This window comes from Trichoderma breve, chromosome 3 (assembly GCF_028502605.1).
Source record: "Trichoderma breve strain T069 chromosome 3, whole genome shotgun sequence".
Taxonomy (NCBI): domain Eukaryota; kingdom Fungi; phylum Ascomycota; class Sordariomycetes; order Hypocreales; family Hypocreaceae; genus Trichoderma; species Trichoderma breve.
This window is the reverse complement of record NC_079234.1, coordinates 5,945,384-5,967,645: the sequence shown is the minus strand read 5'-3', so window position 1 is coordinate 5,967,645 and position 22,262 is coordinate 5,945,384. Positions and strand designations below refer to the sequence as shown.

The 22,262-nt window shown below is 51.0% G+C and overlaps 5 protein-coding genes across 5 annotated transcripts; all 5 read left to right on the top strand.

Moving 5' to 3' along the window:
• Positions 1-7,820: 7,820 nt before the first annotated feature.
• Positions 7,821-10,348, top strand: T069G_06196 (carbohydrate/starch-binding module (family 21) domain-containing protein; the record flags this gene model as incomplete). The annotated part of the gene is made up of 3 exons (XM_056173406.1): positions 7,821-9,346; positions 9,407-9,725; positions 9,938-10,348. The coding sequence occupies 3 exons, from the start codon at positions 7,821-7,823 to the stop codon at positions 10,346-10,348; spliced, it is 2,256 nt and encodes a 751-aa protein (XP_056030264.1).
• Positions 10,349-14,496: 4,148 nt separating this feature from the next.
• Positions 14,497-16,371, top strand: T069G_06195 (uncharacterized protein; the record flags this gene model as incomplete). Its single annotated transcript, XM_056173405.1, has 4 exons — positions 14,497-14,868; positions 14,933-15,043; positions 15,124-15,299; positions 15,360-16,371. 4 exons carry the CDS (start codon positions 14,497-14,499, stop codon positions 16,369-16,371), a joined length of 1,671 nt encoding a protein of 556 aa, XP_056030263.1.
• Positions 16,372-17,327: 956 nt separating this feature from the next.
• Positions 17,328-18,911, top strand: T069G_06194 (fungal specific transcription factor domain-containing protein; the record flags this gene model as incomplete). Its single annotated transcript, XM_056173404.1, has 3 exons — positions 17,328-17,954; positions 18,019-18,153; positions 18,231-18,911. 3 exons carry the CDS (start codon positions 17,328-17,330, stop codon positions 18,909-18,911), a joined length of 1,443 nt encoding a protein of 480 aa, XP_056030262.1.
• Positions 18,912-19,727: 816 nt separating this feature from the next.
• Positions 19,728-20,182, top strand: T069G_06193 (uncharacterized protein; the record flags this gene model as incomplete). Its single annotated transcript, XM_056173403.1, has 2 exons — positions 19,728-19,935; positions 20,022-20,182. The coding sequence occupies 2 exons, from the start codon at positions 19,728-19,730 to the stop codon at positions 20,180-20,182; spliced, it is 369 nt and encodes a 122-aa protein (XP_056030261.1).
• Positions 20,183-21,023: 841 nt separating this feature from the next.
• Positions 21,024-21,551, top strand: T069G_06192 (snoaL-like domain-containing protein; the record flags this gene model as incomplete). The annotated part of the gene is made up of 2 exons (XM_056173402.1): positions 21,024-21,118; positions 21,179-21,551. The coding sequence occupies 2 exons, from the start codon at positions 21,024-21,026 to the stop codon at positions 21,549-21,551; spliced, it is 468 nt and encodes a 155-aa protein (XP_056030260.1).
• Between the last annotated feature and the right edge of the window lie 711 nt (positions 21,552-22,262).

Genomic DNA, 22,262 nt, shown 5'->3' with positions numbered 1-22,262 from the left:
CTTTCTTACGCTTATCATCTCAGGAGGGAAATTTTTCTCTCTCAACGGTTTTGGTGTCGGTGAGCAAGACGGCGTTGACGGCCCTCGCCCTCTCCATGGCCAGTGCTGAAGGGATGTGGCTGCAAGGTTTGCGGTGCGGCCAGCGCTAATAAGAAGGCCGATGATAGCGTCGCCGCGGAGCTTTGCCACCGGCTCGGTGGCCCAGTCCATCCGGCGGCGTTGAGGATTTCCCTTCGAGACTCCATCTGGAAGTAGTTTCGCAGTGTTGTGCCTGAACTGGGTTTCTTCTCGTCCTTCTAAAAAGGCAAAAAGAAGCTCGTTAAGATGCTTTGGAACTAGCCATTTCCGAGCTCTGGCCTTGTCTCGGCTACTCTTGAGTGCTCTGTGCTCTTTTCCCACCGCGGTGAGTCAGATTGCTTGCGTATTGCAAAGAGCTATCACGACATTTTCCCTGTCGTCTTCCAGATTACAGCTTCACAGGCAGGTGGCAGTTGCATGCCTGTGCCCTGTTTGCTTACCATGTGAAAGCGGTTCCCTTGGTGGAGCGTGTGTTAGGGAGATACGAGGGCGCCAGTGGTGTCGCCAACTTCTGCAGTGTCCCTACGTATCAGAGCTCGTTGTGTTCCCCCCCATGCGCGCATAAAGTGGACCTGTTCTAATTTTTCTTCGCTTACTGTTGGCTGGTGGAGATGCGGCTGCAAGGCGTGAAACTAGTCGTCGTCTTGTCCGTTCCTAGCAACATGGACGAAGCCTGCGTCCGCTTTGTAAGAGACTACACATACACATACAAATGTGTAGCACTGGCACTGGGAGTTGGCGCCGTGGTGCCATGGGATGACTTGCAGAGTGGCCAGTTGATCTGAGCTGTGCCATTTCCCAGATGGAACCATGGTTGGTCTTGACTCGCTGGCGAGCGGGAGCTGCAACGCATTGCGACGCTATGCCGTGATAGTGGTACGTTTGGCGACGAGCGATTCCATGGCTGGCGAACGAGGAGTCAGGATTCGTAGCTTGTTGGGGATAATGCCATGGCATCCTTGCACCTGGGACGCCATGCAGATTGCTGAGACCTGTTGGTAAGAGTAGCAGTAGAGATACATCTTGGGATGTGCGAGCAGGCCCCTTGGGCGCCTAGAGACGAATGGCCATGAGAGAATCCCGTCTCCGCGATCTGAGGAGGCCGTGGCGGGCGGCAAACTTGAGCGCTTTGTGCTTGGGCCGCTAGCCCATCAGATTGGCCAAGACAAGCTCCCGTAATCTATCTCGACACCATCAGCATCTGCCCATGTACGAGGACGGACTGTACTGTACGAGTACGGGGTACAGTGTGTATCAACCCAAGTAGTATCGTAAGCTCGGCACATCTCAAACATACCTACTACATGTACTTGGATGCCGGGATGCCAGTCATGATGACCCTTCAGGCTCGAACGCCATCCTATGCGGCATGTAGGTGCGGTTTTTTAAGCATGCAGAAATGTGCGTTTGCTGATGGTCAGGCGCATCGACATGGAATTAGCATCATGTACGGAGCACCGGCGTCATGTAAGTGCTCGTAGACGAGTTTCGAGATGCGAGATGATGTGCTGGGCAGGCAGGCAGACGCAGACGCAGACGCACTTGGACGGCTTGGGAGCTCAGCTCAGCTCCAGGCCGACATTCTGTATCTCATTTTTTCCCATTGCCTTGAAGACGACCATCCAATCATCCGATGGGCTTGCAAATGGCGTGCATGCCAAGCGTCTTTTCCGCGAGTCGTTTTGTGCCCATGCTCGTACGAGAGGCGAGCAAATACCACGGGAGAGGGAACCTTGTAGCCGAGCAGGCAATTTCCAGTAGGTAATCAACTCAAAGACACACAAGTACCGCTCCCTACCCGGATGGCAGCACAGGTACAAGACAAGGTCGAGGCGGGTACTGTAGCGAAGGCACGGCACGGCAGCGTGTGCAAATGGAGATGGTCGATGGCAAGGATGAAGAAGGTTTTCCTGTCGTTGTGATAGTATTGCCTTTGGCGTTGTTTCTAGCTTGCTAGCGCTGCAAAATGAGGAGCAAGCCACCCCTGGTATCAGTTGGCCCGTGCGTGTGGCTTGCCCTGTCCCCACCGCGTGGAACTGGAAGCTCGACATTGGCCCGTGCTGGATCCATTCCTTATCTCTTGGCGCGATGACTAAGACGCTGTGGCTTGACGATGGCGATGTTTGTGCCTTGGAAGTTGGAAGCACAGCCTTTTGTGACCCGCAGATGCATGGGATGGAGATGGAGATGGAGGGGTTCAATTAATTCGACTCAATTCAAGATACACGCCCTTCAGCTGCTGTTACTATTCCATGGACTTTTACGTACTGCTACTGACTGTCGTGATGGAGGCATTTTTTTCATTGTCATTGTCATTATCATTTTTATCATTTATTATTATTTCTTGGTATCCATCCGATACACGGCTCCCAATGCCTTGCGAATTGCGAATCGGAAAACGGTCGGTGGCTCGCTGCCTGACTCGGTCATCACACAGCGTGCCGTCCGTTACTCCTCCTGCAGATACGGACGGCTACCTCTAATCGGGTAGGGTAGACCAGAGACAGAGACAGCTCATATGCAGCTCAAGCCGTCCAGGCGCCTAAACCGGTGATGCTCTGGCAGAAGCAGCAATTGGAGCCAATTGAGCCCGAACCAGCTCCATGTTGGGCTCGCAGGCATTGCAGCAGCAGCGCAGCGCAGACATGCACTCGCTAGTAAGAGCTGCATTCATTCTCTGCATTAGGAGGCATGACGAGGCCGAGTTTGACAACCTGGGGAAGCTTTTCGGTCCGTCGTGGGGAAGGGGGAAGAGGTGCCAGATGTCGTTGGGCTCGGGGGAGGGGGAGGAGGAAAAGGGGGGGTCCCTTGGATTCTCTGCATCTTTCTGGGAATCTTCTCGTTTGGTGTCAGTCATGGAGAGACGGCGATGCAGGCTGGCGTCTCGAGATGATCCCGGATCCGGGGCGGACACCCGAAGGGACGGGCTGAGCATCTTTCGGAGTAGAAAGTACTGGCTACTCCGCACAGCGCGTCCGTTCCGTTTTCCCACTTTTTTTTCTTTCAAGAAGTCGTTTGAGAGACACCAGACGAACAGGCGTTGCAGGGAGAAAGCAAACAAAGAGGCCAATGTGAAACAGGAAGGCCACGCTGCGGAATGCATTGCGCGTGTTCTGCCATACCCTGATTGGAGGGCGCCTTCTGAGCGAGCCTCACCCAAACCGCGAGCAACGTCATTATCTCGACATCAAACAGCTAACCCAGGCCGGGGCACTGCCAATGAGCGGCTGAGAACGGTCGGCATGGACTTGCACTGGCGAGAACAGGGGTGAGATATATTCAACGGACCACAGCGTCGGGCGCCACACCAGGACCGGGTCTCATGCCGGAGAGCCCACCCCAGTTGCTATTCCCAGGCCATGTCCATCCAACCAAACCCCCCCTGGCGCCAGAAACGAAAATTCTCCTTTGGAAAAAGCCTACCGGCGTGTGTGTACTGTACGAGCATGGACATGTATCTCTGGAGATGGGGTTTTGGGAGCTGGATGGGCAGACTCGCAGCGAAGCATTGCAGATTGTCTGTCGTACTTGAAGAAAGCCGCCAGCTCTCTGCCATCCTCCCTTTCTTTCCCTTCCCACCCTTCTCCATCTTGATGCAGGAGGAATTGGAAAAGAGGGCCGGCCCCAGGACGGACGGAGTGCGAGAAGACCGGTACATTCTTGTTCGTACCGTACATGCACGGAGCCTGCAGTGCAAGGCTGCAAGCAAGAAAAATACCTGGAAACGCCTCAGTCCCCCAGTCGCCCCCTTCAATGCGATTCGGCAGGCCGTTGAGCCAACAAGGGCTCGCGTTTGGCACAAAATTTGCAAATTTTATCTGTCGGGCAAGCTCCATTGCCAGTCAAGTCCCGTTGCGAGTACGAAGCTCCCGGACGGAATCCGCACTGGCGCATTACATTACCCGTACCGTGCTCGTTACGCACAACATAAACGTTGACGCTGGGCTGCCCGGCAAACCAAACCATGAATAATACATGACGACAAGTACCCGCTACGAGCTCAGCACAGCAAACAGAAGAACAAGTGCTGTTGCTGTGCTGTTAGCGATACAAGTACCCGGATGCCCTCATTACCAGGGCAATGGCCAGCTGGTACTAACGTGAATCGGTAGTGTTAGTCGTCGTAGCTATCTCCATATCCGGCTTCACCGGTGTTCCGACTTGGCCAAGAGCGCCGACACAGAAAAAAGCAAAAAAGAAAAAAAAGGCAAAGCTAACAAGAGAGAGGGCGCCGGTGGATGGGACCGACCCGAATATTATTCTACCAGCTCACTATACTGCTCAAATAAATGAAAAGGTTCAGCCCGGCTCGAGATAGTTGCGCTATTGCCTGGGGAATCATTCACATCTGGGCAATTCATCAAGCCATGTGACATCGATATCAGCCCATGGCATTCCACGCGATCTTGTGCAATCGGCATCGAAGCTGATAAAAGGCCATATTATATTCGTAAGTGCATTGTTATCAGGCGACGCCACAAGCGCACGTCCATTTCGGGACTGACGCAAATTTTTCGCTCGCCGGTGCACGCTTATCTGGGCGGAGGGAGAGATCAGAAACCGTTCTAAAAAAGGCGACGGCGTCTTTTTAAGACAGGATGATGACAGACGAGCCCCGTTCTTTGCTGAGATGCTTAGAAGAAACGCTGCCCACTGCGGTAACTCGCAACGCCCGTAGGGGCCGGCGGCTGGGTCTGTCCTGGGCCTGGACGAATGAGTGTCGAGGACGAGAGGCCATGTTTCCGTCTGGCGTTGAAATTGGTATCACGGCAATTGTTATCGTTTGCCATAATTTGGCTCACCGGGTATCTACGAGTAGTCGTATGTTGTGTTGTCTTTTGTGGTGTAATGTAATCAAAAGGCTTGGAGAAGCTTCCCAACACATACCGGTGCTCCGTTCGTTTGATTACTAGCTTCTTACCGTCTTGAGGATGGCAATGGCAACGGGGGGTGCACAGGATATACAGGATGTGTGCATTGCTGCTCTGGATTATGGGTTATGTACTCGTACAGTACATGTATCCAGATACATGCTCGTACATGGCCTTGTATGGAGTACATGCTCGTACACACATATGCATTCGACAGGCGAGACGACACACAAGCACTAGGTCTAGGTAGGAGGAGAAAAACGAACGGCAGGGCAGGATGCGCATTGAGGTGGCTAGTGGTGCTGTAGGCGGCTTTGCAACGCAGCTGCCGGTGTACTCCGCAAAAATGGGCATCCAGATGCGACCTCGACACTGCAGCTCTATTCCATTAGGTTGCATTACTGGCGAGGTATTCGTTGGCTGACGACCACTGGACTGGCAAATCCCTCCGGCTCCCGGCTGTGGGAGGGGGGGAGAAGCAAGAACTGGGCCACACAACTTTGCCGCCCTCTCGCCGCTCTCCTCCTCTGCTTCGTTTTGGTTTGTGTATAACGGAGCATGAAATTGTGTGTGTATGTGTATGTGTGTGAGTGCGTGCATCTTGGGGCCTTTTTCGCCTCTCCGAGTGGTTTTTGTCTCTGATTCCTTTGCCGCTCCGCTACTGTGCTTGTTACATACGAGCATATCTGGTACATGTTGATATCGGAGACGCTGCTGTGGATGGGGCAAGGAGGGGGGGGGGGGGGGGGGGGGGGCGTCTTCATATCACGACGACAAGCACAAGTGCGAGTGCTCCGTCGTCGAGATGGAGCTAGGCCCCGGCCCCCGTAAATTGAAGATCAAAGGTCCAAGCATCTCCAATCCAATTGCAAGTACGAGTATGGAATGGAGGTCTGAGCTCTGAGCAGAGGGATTCGCAACCTCGAGAGGCGACGAGACGCATGGCAAGCTTGACGGAGGACCAGTGCTTGGGCCGCCGATACAACACTGCACTAACACCACTAACACTAGGCACGGCGATGGGGCTGCTGAGCGTTTGTTGGTGGTTGCTGGGTTCAGGTAGCCGGTTGAGCTGTTGCTTCGGCTCGCCAATTTGTTGTCTCGCCCCCCTGTTGGCCGCCTATCTCCAAGGCCCCTCTCTCAGGGATGAGGTTGCTGGGCCCATGGCCACAGGCCACCCTCCAAGCCGATCGACGGCGGCCCACCATCTCAAGCCATCGAACCAGTTGGGGAGGGGAGTGGTGCTTGCTAGTAAGGCGGTGCTGGCTTGGCCCAGGGTTGGCCCATCACCCATGGGCATGGCATGGATGGATGGATCATGGCCATCGACCAGGCAAGGCCGGCTTAGATGACAAGATTTCGAGATGGACTCAACCTCAACCTTCACCCTCCTCCGCACCCCTGTCTCTGCCGCTAGTCGCCAGCCAGCCAAGTTTTCAATCCCCCATGCAGACTAGAGCAGGGCAAGTTCAAGGTCTCAGTGCAGTCTCCAGTCTCTTCTGCTGCGGCGCATAGCAACCTGGATCCGGGCCCGAGCCTTCCACTAGCAGGTACCTGTACGATGGCGCTGCTCTAATTTTTTGATTTTTTCTTTTTTTTTTCGCCTCTGCTCCATTTGGGCGCCGGTACTTGCAGGCTTGCCTCGAGTTGGCACAACCGCTGGGTACGTATCGGCCGTCTCACGCAGCCAAAAACAGCCTCTCCCCACCTCCTCCGTCTTCAATCTTCCCTATCTTTCCCATTTCCTCATCCTCATCTTCAACCTCATCGGCATCACTACCGCCGTTCTCTTCTCTTCCTCCTCCTCTTCTCTTCTTCAAGGGTTAATTCATCCCCCTACAGCCCATTCCACGACGTCCTGCCCGCCTCCAGGACCAAGAACCAGTCTGCAGTCTCCTCCCCGTCGTTCCCGTTGCATCTTTCGAGAGTCATCCGCCATCCTCGCCGTGCTTTCCGTCCATCATCAATTCTCAACTCCCTTCATCCCGAGCATCTCCACAACCCGCTTCAAGCTTCAGCTGGGTCTTTACTTCGTCATTGTGCAAGGATTTTTTATTCTACTCTCTCCACTGTTCCGACTCGACAACGCTCCCCTCCCGAGCCGGCCACATCATCCGCCAGACGACTTAGTTTGGCGATCTTAAGCATCACCCTCCGCACCCAGTTTTGTGCTTCCACGGCTGCACCTCACAGTCTTTTGCTCGGTTGCTGGAATATTGCCCGAGCTTGAGACCGTGTCGTTGCTTCCTGTGCACTTCGGAGAAAATTGGCCTTGAATTCCTCTTCTACCTTCCACTGTAAGTCGCCATTGAGTTTTAGCCTTTGTCAAAGAGAGTTTCATTACCAAGCACGGCAACTTCCGACAACCCTTGTCTTATTCCTTTCCGTCTTCGAAATCTTCCGTTTGAGCAATCTGCATCCTGTTCCATCGCCCTCAAGGTCCAAATTTTTTTTTCTACTCATGGACGTCACCGTGCCATGCTCGTGGACCAGACTTGGGTCATTTAAACCATGTGTTGTTCCCTCTCCACCACGCACCCTACTCCGAACCTCGAACGGTATCCTTTATTGTTTAACGTCGATCACCTCGTGCTGACAACGTACTTTCCCATGCATCCAGATCATCCTACCTAGATACTAGCTTCCCAATCACTACTCTTCCTCTGTTGCCCGCCCGCGAGTCCGACAACACGCCCTATTCTTTTATCCTATGATATAATTGGAACGAGCGTGCAGATTAGCAGCATTAAACAACGGTCATTTCGTCGCCGTTGAATAATTTGCAACATCTCTTATTAGCCGGATTACATCATCAATACCAGACAGGGCTTTTTTTACTCTTCAAACAATACCCCGGCAAACGTTCTGGGAATGCCTTACACGCCGCCCTCTCACCGATCTCCCGCCTCCTCAGCGACTGCTTCTCCGGATGTCAGCCGACGCTCATCAATTACCTCCGGCCAGAAGCCCTCGCTCCCTCGCTCAGCCTCGTACCTCAGCAAGAACCGTCGAACACCGTCTGCACCCCCGGCTGTAGAGTCCCACTCTACACCATCTCCTCCCTATGGCTCTTCTGATGAAGTCAAGAACGCTGGCACCCCTCCTGTGAGCGCAAGCCTCCGCAAGTCACCCCCGCCGGTGACTGACGACCGGGGAATTCCTAATGCTGCCATCATCTCCCCGCCCGACTCTGCCTCGTCAGATAGCGAGGATGACAGCCGCCCGGAGATTCGAGGGAGGAAGCTGGGAAAGCTCAGGGATGCCGTCAGCCAGATTCCCCAACCCCGGACACCATCACCCCCAAGCAAGGACTCGAGGCTAAGTCCTGGCGACGTTACTCCTCGAAGCATCGTGCACACTAGCTTCAGTGCCATGAGCCTGAGTGATCTTCCCAAGTCGGGACGCCGGGGCCATGTTCGATCTGCAACCGATCCAAATGTGTCTGCTATCATGACATCTGCTGAGAACTCCCAGACTGTCTCGGAGGACTCGGAGGACGACTTGAGGCCTAAGCCGCCGATGGTCCGCAAGAAGTCCGGCGAGCTGGTCCGCCCAGCTCTCCGTGGACACAAGCGACCCTCGAGCATGCCTGGCACTCCTGTTTTCGCAAAGGCCGTTCATTTCGATTCTCATTTGGAGCACATCCGTCACTTCCTCCAGGTCGACCGACCTTTGGCAGTTAGTGCGGGCTCGTCTCCGGTTGAGAACTACGACAGTGATGCCGAGTATCCCTTCCCGGGAGGCGAAAAGAGGACTGTTGCACGAACACCGCCGTTTGACTGGCAACTCATCACCAACAACTTCCCCCACGACTCTCCATCACGACGGGACCAACCTGTTCGCCTAGAAAAGGTTTGGCTGTCGCCTGATCAGAAGTCGATGCTGGGTTCCGTCGTTGTCGCCAACATGTCCTACCAGAAGCTGGTTGTCTGCCGCTTCACCTTGGACTACTGGAAGACAACTTCAGAGGTCGTTGCCGAGTTCAGCCACGAGATCCGCCCCAAGGTCACCCGTGATGGTCAAGACCGCTTCCAATTCTCCATCAAGTTGTCAGATACTGCCAACTTGGAGATGAAGACTCTGTATTTCTGCATCCGCTACAACGTCAATGGCCAGGAGTATTGGGACAGCAACAGCTCTGCCAACTTCCAGGTCGACTTCCGGAAGCAATTCAAGCCGCAGAACGGTAAGAACGGCTTCCAAGGCGCCCAGTCCCGGTCGAGCAACAACAGTCTGCCACGGAGCAACCGCAAGCAGACTCCTACTGCTCCCGGTCGACAGGTGCAGATGCCTCTTTCGTTTGATGATTTTGATAAAAAACCAAAGTTTAAGTTTGATGACCATATCAACGACTTCTTGGGCGAGCACAACACTCCTGGCCTCCGCCTCAAGACCAAGTCGACCAGCAACTTGGCTAGTGATAACATTTCCAAGGGTCTGGGCCTGACCGCTCCCAGCGGACTGGCCTTTGCCAACCGTTATGATTTTGGAGCCTCGCTGAGCGCTGCCGTCCAGGCGGCCAAGGACTCTGCATCCAAGGACAAGGATGCCCTCTACATGAAGAGGAACGTCCGCGACAGCCCCACGCCCATGAGCATGAGCTTCGGCCCTCCTCTGAGCGCACCGTCTGCTTCGCAGTCCAGCCAGCCCGTCGCTGCACCTGCTGCCGCTGCCGCTGCCGCGGCTGCTGCTTCTGCTCCTTCTTCGCCCCCTGTTGGCCTTGGCCTCGGCCTCGCCAGCTCTTCCTACGAAGAGCTCGTCAGTAAATACTGCTTTGTACGTACCCCTGGAGACCACTTCAGCGTCCCCCAGCCGCCCCAGCCGCCTGCCGCCGTCTAGTTGTTGGAACAAGGAAAATTTCCCGCCGTCATGCAACAAAAATGGAGGGAGGCTTGAGGAGCGATGGGCAAGACTATCTGAAAAAAAAATTGATGAAAAAAATGGGATGGAATTGTGTAGCTGACATTTGGCTTTTTCTGTACTTACAGTTTGGTTCGAAGACATCGACCACGACGGCGGCGACTAATGGAACGACCAAGAGCGAAGAGATCGAGGGCATCAGCCCGACTACGGTGTCAGTGGCGACGATGGCTCACCCCCTTCACCACACCGGTCCTGCGGCTCACCACAGCCTTCACCACCCCATTGAGATGAAGCTCACCCGCCCCCTGACCGCCGATTACCTCGCGGCATCGCCCTCGTCTCCTCTCGACTCTATATCCTCTGTCCTCATCAGCAGGGACCAGTCGTCGACTCCCAAGTCGATGCCTCACATGAGGTCGCCTTCGCCGTCTTTTTCCACATCCCCAACTGATGCTCCCTTCTTCGCGCAACAGATGATTCAGCAGCGATTCCGTTGGGGCGCAGAGCCTCATACCGCTACCGCCATCCGAGGCTAGATCGCCCACGGAGGTGGTTATCGGATGAGGACAGCTGCAATTTGCCGCATCTTTCTCAGTTGACGGTTTTAATTTTTATTTTTACAAACTGTGAAGAACAACTTTTCTACACAAAACAACTTGGTTTGGGTTTGGACAGCTGACAGAGCAACGGTTGTCACATTGTTTTTTTTTATAAAACATTGCGAGGTTTTATATGACCTCGTCCATTTTTTACTGGCCCCCCAAAAATCGGAAGGGGCCTTGGCTTTTCTTTTTGTTCACAGCAACAATTAAAGAGCGATAATTGTTGTACTCTTTTCCTTTTACTCTTTTTCTCTTTACTTGTATTTTGGCTTTTTGTTTTAGCTTCTGGGAGTTTCGGCCGCATACGATACGGATTTGTTTTTTTTTTTTTTTACTGCTTGGCGCTCACAAGGGCATTGGGATTGCTGGTGCTGTTTTTTCCTTTCCGCTTTCTTTTTTTATTGCGCTCTGGGTTCGGTTCATGACAGGTCTTGCGTTGGAGTAACTTCGCCACTACGGTTTTCTCCTCTACTTTGTGTTTCATTTTTCCTACGGGAGGTTTATTTTCTTCTCCCGCTTTGTTATACGTCTTTCACGGCTCCAGACCGTTATGAACAAGCGGACCAGGCGGATTGATAATGACTTGTCAACGCTCTCATTTGTGTTTTTAAGGGAATGGACTGAAAGGCGGCCGACGGGTTGGTTCTTTGGTCCAGGGTGCATTGGGCTACTACGAGCAGGCGGGGAACGGGAAAGGAAAAAGTCGGTTGCTAATGGTATTGATTCGATTGGTTCTGCGGGCATTCTGGTACTACTACTACTACACAAAGAGAGAGATCAGACATAAATGAAATTGCCTAGATTACAAAGAAGATGTTGTGCTCAACAAATCCCAATCCCCCTTTGTGCTGTGCTGTGTTGTGATTGCATGTGACTGCATGTGATTGCCTGTCTATGCTACATGGCAGGCTTGGCTTTTGCTTTGGCATCGTCGATGGCCCACTTGGCGGCGGCATTCGCTTGGAAGGGACATGGCGTGAGGACAAGGTAAGCAAGCAGAAGGATACAAAGAGAGCCAATTGGGGTGTTGGATTGGCTTATCCGGTTCACGATGTCTATTATACCAGGCTTACTACCAAGCGAGCACTTGGCCTGGTAATACGGAGTACGAGTACAGATACGGAGTCCGAATACAGAAGACGGATATTCTTACGGGTATGGGACCAGACATACGATACAAAGCTTTACTCGTCACTGATCACAGCAGTGAGCATTCGCTATTCGGCATCGCTCTCTCACCTTTTTGTCATCTCCAGATAAGAGTCGGAGTCAGCAAAGCCATCGGCGGCGATGAGCTCGGCAACTTTGCGGGGGCGAAGTGCGTGCATAGAATGTGGAAGTAACAAGCCATTGCATTGGGCTGTGTTGTTCTCTCCTGTGGTTCTGTTCCGTGCGGCCGCGAGATTGCATCTTTGCAGTGCGTATCAGGGCGTACAACTCTTTTTTTTTTTCTTTCTCACCAGTCGGAGGACTAGCCTAGAAGGAAGAAGAGGGGAATATTACTTGTTCTCTTACTTTTCTGGGCACGAGCGAGTTTCTAGACTAGGAGAGGTTTTTTTTCCTTCCTCGTATAAGAGGAGAGAGTGGCGAGGCGAGGCGGCGACGACGTGCATTCGGACGTGCATTTTTTTTTGGGCGGATGTGCATGAGAAGGGGGAAAAGAGGGAACATGTGTTGAGAGAGGAGTGGCTCGTTTTTATAAGGTTGCTTATGTCTTGGTGCCTGACGATGGGGAGGGGGAGAGGGGCCTTTTTATATTATGTTATTTTTTAATTTATATATTCGGTTTTTGATAGGGGTACGTGTAAGATGCATGATGGGGGATGCAGGATGGATGGAGCAACCGAGTGACTCCGTGCGAGTTACTCGTACATACTCCGTACATACTTCATACATACGAGATACGTCCCAAGCGGGCGACTAGAAATGGGGGGAGTGAGAAAGGAGCAAGGGCGTGCGTGGATTGAAAGGACCTGATAACGGGGAGGATCGCGAATGAGGATTTTATGGACCAAACTATCCGTAAGCGATGAGGGTTTTTGGGGGATGGTGATGCGGCTGGGGTTCTTTGGTCTTGTTCTTGATTTTTGGCGGAGCGAGAGCCCGTTGCTGGTGCTCATTATCTGTAAGGAAATGGAGCAAAGGAAAACGCATCGATTGTGGAGAGCGAGAGGAAGAGACCCATGGCTTTGTGGAGTCCAACGTTCTTGATTGAGAGTCGTGCATCACGAACATGGATTCCGAAGCGTTTCTGTACGAGCATGTAGCTGTCTACATATGCACTAATACACGTTGGTTAATGTTGTATCCTGGCCTTGCCTTAGTCACATCGCATGGCTCCAGCTGCGGGCTGGTGGAAACGGCCAGCGGACTCTTTGTTTGTCATTCTGTTGATTGTTTGTTGTGCCTTCGAGATGCATATCTGGGTGCTAATGCATATGCCAAAAGACGCCCGTCCCCCAACGTCCAGTGAGAAGAACAATGACAATGCATCACATAAGTAGGATGCAAGAGAGGAGAAATACATCCGCTAGTTACTCCGCAGCAAGGGCAAGATGTAAGCGTCATTGTGATGCTGGGATTGACAGACACAGCGCTGGAGAATGATTGAAGATGCCGCTTGAGTGCCAAGTTGTTTTGGTCTACTGCAGGGCTTTCACTTCTCTTTCTCTTTTTTCCCTCGTCTCCTCTTTTTTTGGTATTCGGTGTGGGACGATTGATTAAGCACCGATTGGCTTGCAAGTGCCGTTGGGCTCTGAGCCGTGGTTACATTACTAACTGGTAGCTCGTACATACATGTGAAAGGCTTCAAAAAGCAAACAAGGGTTTTGGGGAGCTGTTTCCCGTTATGAGAAGCAACTAACTTGGTTTAGAAGAGGAAATCGCCGAGTTGACGTGGTCAAGTTACTCTTTTGCAACTCTGCCTTTGCAGGTCATGCCACATCGGCTTGTTGAAGCGCCAAAAAACGCTACGGATATGCAGGGTATGTAATAGTTGAAAGAAGAGCTACTGCCGGCGTATACGAGTGACAGAAGCACAAGGGAGCTTGGTCTAGCTGTTTGTACTACTTTCGTAACTATGTCTGAATTGGGCATTATGCCAATTGATCAAGTTTGCTGTGTACGGAAAGCGTGCCGAATGATGAACGGTGCAACGAGCGCCGCATACGCAACGTTGGTGGTGGCGGCGTTTCCGAATGGCTCAACTGGCTATATTGGTTGCTGGCCCGTGCGAAAGCTGTCCCGTCCGGCGAGATAACAGCTCAATTAGCAAACCGCTGCAAGTCAAGTTATCTATAGCTGTGACTAATTGGAGACTGAGGAATTATCAGCCATTTGCCACCGTGCTTGTGACTGAGACAGCCGAGACAGGCTCATCTTGGAGATGCCAACATTGTGGCGAGAAGACGTCAACGTTCTTGTTCCACAACAGCTCTGTGACAGCTATTTGGTATCAAGAACATTGAAAACGAAAACTCGAACAAGGAATGAGCCGATCAGCCGCATCTGCCCCTTTCGGCGACTTGGAAGGGCTAGCCTTACGGCTATCGCGATTCGGCTCGAGCCCTATCCAGTATGGCCCCAAACCAGCACTGCCACGATTTTTTCTTTTCTATGAGTAAGAGGTAGCCAAAACCGGAGATGAGAAGATGAAAAACATGTCTCAGTTTGGGAATTGCGGCTCTAGCAAGGACGGTTTTTTTGGTCTGGAACAGCGGGAACTTGTGGTCTTTTTTTCTTCTAGCCTTTCTTCTTCCTTGGTGGTTGAGACTGCTGCCACCGAGTAACTAGTATGAGTTTGTAAAAGTGCCACCTGAACTTTAATGCTTCAGCTCTTCCTGGGACCACTTTCTCGAGCTGCTTGGTGGTTTCGATTTTGTTTTCCATTTCTTTCTCTTGACTCCACGGGAGACTCCTGTTTCATAATTTGACATTCACCGTGGAGGTGAGTGGTTTTAAAAAAGTAAACCTATAAGTTGGCTGCCGTCAAGCATTCTCGAGCCAAGCCGAAACGAACATGTAATCGATTCTCACCAACGAGTGCGGGCGCTCCGGTCGAGGGAAACAGCAACAGAACCAAGATGCGTACCGCCATGACGGCTATAAAACACTCGCCGACGCTGCAGAGCCTGCGGAGCGACAGCTGGCGCAGCGAGAAACGCGGCGACGTCTTCTCCGCCGAGCACTTTAAGCGCAAGAACCAGTTCAAGCGGCTGTTCCTCGCGTGCCTCGTGCGATGGGTGATGACGGTGCTGCTGGTTGTCGGGGCGTATCTCGTGCTGTGGAGATATTCGGTGAAGGAGGCCATGTTGAGCAAGAAGAAGAAGGAGTTTAACACGTTGATTATTGCCATTTCGATTGCGCTGGGTCTGAACATTGCGAGTTCGATGAAGCACATGGTGAGGGAGTTGAGATGGTGGGTTTTGAGCTGGTATGAGTGGACGCCGAGAGAGGTAAACAAAAGCTCCGATTCACTTGAGGTATTTCGTAATGGCTGATGTGTTGATGATGGTACAGGCCGATTGTATTCTACAGAGCGAAAACTTTAGCAGTCTCTTCACGCTGGGCTACGTGACACATCGCCATTGGGTGAGGGTCTATGTTTTGTTTTGGGTGTTGATCAATGTGGTGAGTAACGTCAATCCTCTCCCTTTCTCTTTGATGAGGTTCATCGTGAGCGGTTTAACTAAATGTGAATCCGGGCTTAGGCTTCGCAAATAGCCGTTGCGACTCTCGGCTTGACTTACAACATCAATCCGGCAGACACGGTAGCCGTGACGAAACCCGGAACCGTCTCGGTGCCGGATATGAGCAACATTCAGACAAATAAAGTGCTTTCGACTAACTCACAGGCCATCAGCGCCCTACGATACACAGCAAACAAGTGCGTCTCGAGAGAAAACGATTAAAAAAAAAGGAATGCATTAACTAACTCGTGATACAGTTATGGCCTCATTGCCCTTGCCTACGGATACGGTGGAGACGACGAGATTCCCAAGCCCGGCACGCTCTTTGATACCGACGCAAATCTGATGTACTGCAATCAGAACTCGTGCCAGTACATCTTCTACGAGGCGACCCCAGATGACCTGTCATACTACCAGATGGTGGCGACGAATCGATCGATTTCGACCCAGGCAACGTGCCAGGGGTGGAAGGTCCTCAAGGGAGGAGACGGGACCCAGCACACGATTGTCATTGGAGACGCGAACCGGACCGAGTTTACGATTCCCGCCCTGAATGGGGTGTCTCAGACGACCTTTATGGTTGATCCCGATCGGGGCTCCGGGCCCGCGTGGGGGCACGTCTTGGCGTTTGAGGCATCGCCGACGGATCCGTGGTTCTACAACTGTAATGTTACTGTTGGAGCAGTCACCAATGTCGAGAATCCGGTGCAAGAGGTTGGTGTGAATGTCACGACGCTCGCTGCCTCAGCCATTGCTCTCCAGGGCTACGGCGCCTCGACTTTTGGCGTCAGCACAAACAGTACCAGACACTTTCAGTTCCAGAGTTATCCGGCGGAGTCGTTTTACGGAGCAATTCAGGGAGGCAACGTCACCGGTATGGGCCAGGTTATGGCTGCCTTTGCCGTTGGGGTTGTTGCCATCACGGCTCAGGTAAACACCAACATCAATGCCCCTGGATTGCTGCCGTTGAAGGGCATCAGGCTGGACATTACCCAGTGGCTATATGTGCATTTGATCTTGGGCCTCACGGTGGGACTGCAACTGCTGCTGGCGGTGATTGCAGCCGTAGTGGCGAGCAGGGTGACGGTGAGGGATCACAGCTGCGTTGGTTTGGCGGCGGCGCTGCAGCCGTTGCTGTGGAGGCTGGATTATAACGGAGGGGTAAGGATGGCGAGCGAGAAGAGGATATTTGAGAAGCTCGGGAATAGCGTCAGGATCAGTTATGAGAAGGGGAGAGGCGGGATATACTGCATCAAGGTAAAGGATTAGGAGTAACGCTTGGTCCTATAGATTTAATAATTAATTTTGACAATTTGACGAAATTGTTGTTGTACAAGGCACTACCAGGGCGAATGTTGTATAAAGAAAAGAGTTTCACACATCACTGGTTGCGATGCAAGATGCTGAGGACGGTTGAGCGATGCATGTCTATCAAACAGCTTAACTCCGAGATGAGTGCGAAGCAGTAGATTGACTATTGGTCTCACGTCATACCGTTCTGAGAAACAGGAGTATATGCACAGTAATATCATGGATAAGGCCACATTAATATCATTTCATTGCTTGGATGACGTTATGAGAAAGAATCTCTCTTCGGCAGTTTTTTTCGCGGATTCGGTGCTGGCGGCTATTCGATGGTGTTGAAGATCTGAGTTGCTTGTTTTTGTCAAAGTCACTCATACGAGGATCCGTCGTGGGATAAACTATTGAAACTATGTGAGAAGGCGAGATATGCCAATGATTCCATACCGAGAGAATATACTTGCAAAGTCTCAGACTCCGTTATACAGCCGTTGCCAATACTTATCGTGGCATTATCTCGGGATTGTATAAACGAGAGTCGCAGCCCACGATGCTCTTTAAATACGCCTCTCTTCCACTAACTCAGACGCCATGCAACTCGCCATTCCTCTTATGGACAACAGTACCCTTGTCAAATCCTCATGGCCGTCACCCCACAACCAGCGCCACCAAGCCCGCTTCTTTCTCCAAGCTACGAGTTGCATGACTTGCTTATCCGCGCTAAGCTACTGACGACAGCCACCTCGGATTGGATTATTGCTCCGGCTGAACTGAGCTTTGAAATGAAGTCTCGTCAACTGCTCCTTAATCTCTCCCAAGATGTGATGGGTGCTCTCCATACTTTTGCACCTTGATGTCCAGGAGACTCTGTACGCTCGTAAGGATTGGTTGCTCTGTCATTATTAGCACCTGATACAGACACCATGTCGACTACCGTTACTCACGTTTTCATAACGGCTACCAATAAGCTGGAGCCCGACGACAAACATGCTAGGAAGCGGATACGGAAACAGGCCATGAGCAAGTCTGCCCAGGCCAGGAAGAAACGAGGCGGCTATGGACAACATAATCTAATCCAATATCCGGCTGAGTATCTACCTTGCGGTGGCAGCAAATCTGAGCCCCAAGTTTCGGTGAAAGCTCTCATCCCGGCTAGTCTCGCATCCAGCTCATACGAAAAGATGAGGATACGGTACAACTTCGATCTCCTAGATCTATCTCAGTTGACATCATTCCATATCAGCTATGCAACGGCAAACATCCTGGCTAACAAGCCCACCATGTTGACTGAGGTGCTGGGCCATCGAGATTGGTCTTACCTGAACTACTTGCCGGGACGGATCGGGCATAACAGCGCTTTAGACAAAGCTGCCGCATGTGTAGCTGCTCGAGCTCAGCAGTGGCTCTCTTCGCCTTCTGATCCCGTGTCTAGCAGCATCTTGAAGCTGTACTCGAGCGCGTTGGCGGCTCTTCAGGCCGAGTTACAGTGTCCTAATGCGTGTCTTCGACCAGACGTGCTCTGCGCTACGCAACTACTTGGAATATACGAAGTAAGTTTTTGCAACTTGTAGACAAATGTTTTACACTATTATCGTATGCTTACGAAACTACTAGCTGTTGAAAATGTCAACTGAAGACGCTTGGAGGTATCATTCCACAGGGGCAACTGCGTTGATCAAGCTTCGTGGCCCCGGACGCTGCGAGACTGATTTCGAGAAGGCATTGGTGCTATCTCACGTCGGACAAATCGTAAGTCTTTCTCTCTAATTTGTGATCTTCTGGAAGACGGGAAGAGATATGTGATTACTAAAAACCCACACGTCCAGTTCCACGAGGCGCTTAATATCAACCAGACATGCTTCTTGAGCGACGACCCGTGGCAAGCTGCGTTGCGCTCCATCCCCACAACCGACAATCTATTCTCCGATAGGAGCGAGCCTATTATATCACTTTTAACTACGGTATGCCGCGTACCGGAATATTTCTATAAGACGACGCAGATCATATGCGTCACTCGCCACGACACTCCAGCTGGCCTGGTTGATGATGTCAAGAACAACCTGCAGCTGCTTCGTCTCCAACTTCTACATTGGTACGAAACATTCTTTGGGCCAGCCTCATCGGATTATCCCAAAGTAGCAATAGACAAGGACAGGAAGCATGAAGCCCTCGGGTTTAGCTTTGCCGTGTCCATCATACTTAACCGCTTGCTCTTCTGTTTGGATCCGGTAGAGAATGCACCTTGTGAGGAGACTGCGCAGAATAGTGCTTTGAAAATTCTAATGATTGCCAACCAAGAGCTATCTGCCGTATCTCAAGCAGAGCTTTTCATGGCAATCAAGTTTAAGGTCGCCAAGGTTACCCTCGCCACAGCTGAGAGGTGGAGAGATTGGCGTTTGAGCGCATGTGCTCAATCTGGCCTTTTGACGGAATCACTGATTATGCCAAAGAACATCTTTGTTGATTGGTGTCAAAGGATGGGATGGGAGACTCCTCGTCAACCTTAGTTGAGAAATAATAAAAAAAAGAAAGAAAGAAATTAGATAAATAAAGGGAAAAGGAAACGACGAAGGCCGTACAGCACGTTTAGTCAGGATATAAGGCGCTTCAATGATACGGAGTAATACGCGGGTATATCAGGTCCATGTAAATGACATTCTCCCTGCTATATGAATCATTTCTTTATAATCGCCACGGATAGGCTATCCCCACGACTTTTCTGTTTAGTATTAGCTCTGGCATGATTGATACCCAGAACAGCTCTTCTCTTTGATTCCAAACTAGCAAAATAACTCTATTGCAACCTGATGTCACACCCCTGCCAGGGTACTGGTCCCTCGAAAAAGCTTAGCGCCCGCCTTCTCGCCGCTTCGTGATGCCGAAAAGAAGCCGCTCGAAATTCCCCAGAAAACGACAAGGGTACAGGTTTCCGGGAATGGTTTAGCGGCAGCTCTCGAGCTACGTCGGATGGCTTGATCCTTTGCCCAGCGGAAGAGAAGCAGCCGGTGATGCCCGTTTTGTAAAGAGGACGCGAGAAGCGAAGCTGAATGCATGTGTAATCTTTGGTGATATTTGCGGGATGTATGCTTCGTCGGATTTGTAATTGACCCGAGGTTGACGTCGGATGCGTTGATGTGATTCGGTTGAGTTGAGTTTCAGGGCAACAAACTATCTTGCAAATCGTGTATATAAGACTGCGATGGGATCCCCTCTGGAGTCGAAAAGAAATCATTCACACAACAAACACACTCAAACAATCAACACAATCAACACACTTTCAAACACTTTCAACTTATACACCTTTTACCTTCACAACCTTCAAAATGCCTATCGGACACGTTCTCCTCCACGTCGCAAAGGCCAACTTTGCTCCCACCGTTGAGTTCTACACCACCGTCCTCAAGTCTCTGGGGCTCCAGAAGCTTCCTGGCTTCCCTGAGGGAATGGTTGGCTTTGGAACTGCTGGACCTGAGTTTGTCCTTCTCTCTGGAGACAAGACCTCCAACGCCCACGTCGCTTTCGCTGCTGCCGGTATGTATTAACAATACTCCTCTCCAATCATATCTCTCTTATAGAGTGATTCATTTCTATACAGCTGCTAACTCTATAAACCACAGATACCAATGCCGTTGACGCTTTCCACACCGCCGCTCTCGCCAGCGGTGCCAAGGACAATGGCGCTCCTGGCATCCGAGCTGGTATTCACCCCAAGTACTACGCTACCTTCATCCACGACCCTATTGGCAACAACATCGAGGCCGGCACCCTGACTGCTTGAGGGCGACTCTGAGGCGGCGCATTGAGTGAAAGGGCTACTGAATGAATTGGGAAATCTACTTGGCTCATTACGCCAGCCTCAAGCATTGAATTAGCTCATACATGAACATAGCGATGGGTATTTAGAAAATTTGAATGAAAAAAAACTTTTGGCCAAAGAATTAATGCTTTCAATCCTTCATATATGTGATGTTTTATGTCTTCAATTGCCTGTAAAGATACCTGGGCGAATGGTTGTATACGCTCAAGCTCCACTGAGTAACTATTCAGAGAGCAGCTGACCTAGCTCTAATAGGAAAGTTTCTTCGAAAGTACTTTGTACAATCAGCTCCGCAATATGACAAGCTCAATTCTTTATCTCCATAGCGCCTTTCGTAAGCATTTGTCAAGGAGTTGAAGCGTTTCGCAGAGTTGCGACAACGAGTTGCTCAACTCTTTCAGCCCAGCGAAAATGACGCATTCTAGGCCGTATCGAATCACCTTGTTTAAACTTTGGACTTCCTTCAGCTTGCATGCTTACGCCATTCGCTGAGACTTTTGTGCGGATCCCGCGGAGATGGCGCAGTCTCACCAAGTGCCGACAGCCAAGCCGCCCGACGTGCCGCTGCTGTGCCGCTCGCTAGGGTAAAGTGGTTATGATGTAAGTCCTGTTGTATGATGGAGCGAAAAGTAAAAATGGAAAAGAAGGATTCCAAATTCAGGCTGGTAGAAGAATTCTAGATCTAGACAAATAGAAGACATATATAAGAGAGACAACTAGCTTTCCCATTGACTATCATCTCTACAATTCCAATAACTCATACCTCTCTCTTATCAACATCTTCAACCTCACAACCCACACAATGGCCGCACAAGAAGGACGAGCTCCGTATCCCCCATTCACGCTGGAGACAGCTCAAGTCAAAGTCAAAGCCGCTCAAGATGCCTGGAACACCAAGTTCGTACATCCCATCTCTTTCAGTTCTTTCAATCACAATTACTCACCAAAAGCCTGTAGAAACCCAGATGGTGTCAAAATGGCATACACTCCAGACTCAATCTGGCGCAATCGCAGCACATTTCTACAAGGACGCGATGAGATCAAGGCATTCTTAACCGACAAATGGAGCAAGGAAAACGGCTACCGACTTCGCAAGGAGCTTTTTGCTTTTACAGACAACAAGATTGCCGTACAGTTCTGGTACGAGTGGTATGATGAGGCAGGCCAGTGGTGGCGCACGTATGGGCTTGAGGACTGGACTTTTGCCGAGAATGGGCTGATGAGGAAACGTCAGATGAGTGGAAATGACGTGAAGATTAGCGATGCGGAGAGATGGTTTAAGGATGGCGTTGATGTGAATACCGTCGACATTTCCGAGAAGCACTGGTGATGGAGGCTTTTTACCTAAACTTTAATTTTTTTTTTTACAATATATAAGCGAAGGCCGTTTTACGGTTTCCTATTGACATAAGATATGCAAGAACGGGCGTTGAAACGTGAGCCGCAACCTATCGTCCAAGATTGATCGAGGCTCCTAGGGTAAGAAATAGTGCACTTCTCACTTCATTATGACGACTCTTCAAGATTGAAACTTCAACTACAAGGACTACAATAGCCAACAAGATCGGAATCGCTATGCTCGCTAACCCCTGATATTGATGAAGAAGTGTATGTAAGCTGGTTACAGTGAAAACACTCTCGCACGCAAGATCCCTCGACCTATGAGATGGATAGATGAGCTATCAAAATAATGTTTCACGAAAGCTTGAAAATAAAATTGCCAAAAGTGATCGCGAAATATGGGGGGTAGGCTTTTCAGTTTGTGTGCCAATGATCCGTGCAAATTAAGGCATCGTCCTCAGGATGCCCAAAGTCTTGAGCCCAATAGCACCGCTAGGTGGATCAACTCGTCTTCCGCATCTCCATCAGCGAGAGCTAGATCTCTCCTTGCCCGATCCGATGCCTCTAAGGATAGTTTCTACGTTGTGATTCATTCGTTTCTTTAATTCTTGGAAACTATTTTAGATCTTGCAAATGTTGGCTTGCATCGCTTGAGATATGGGCACTAAGATCGAATCGAATATCGCCTTCCCCATCTCAT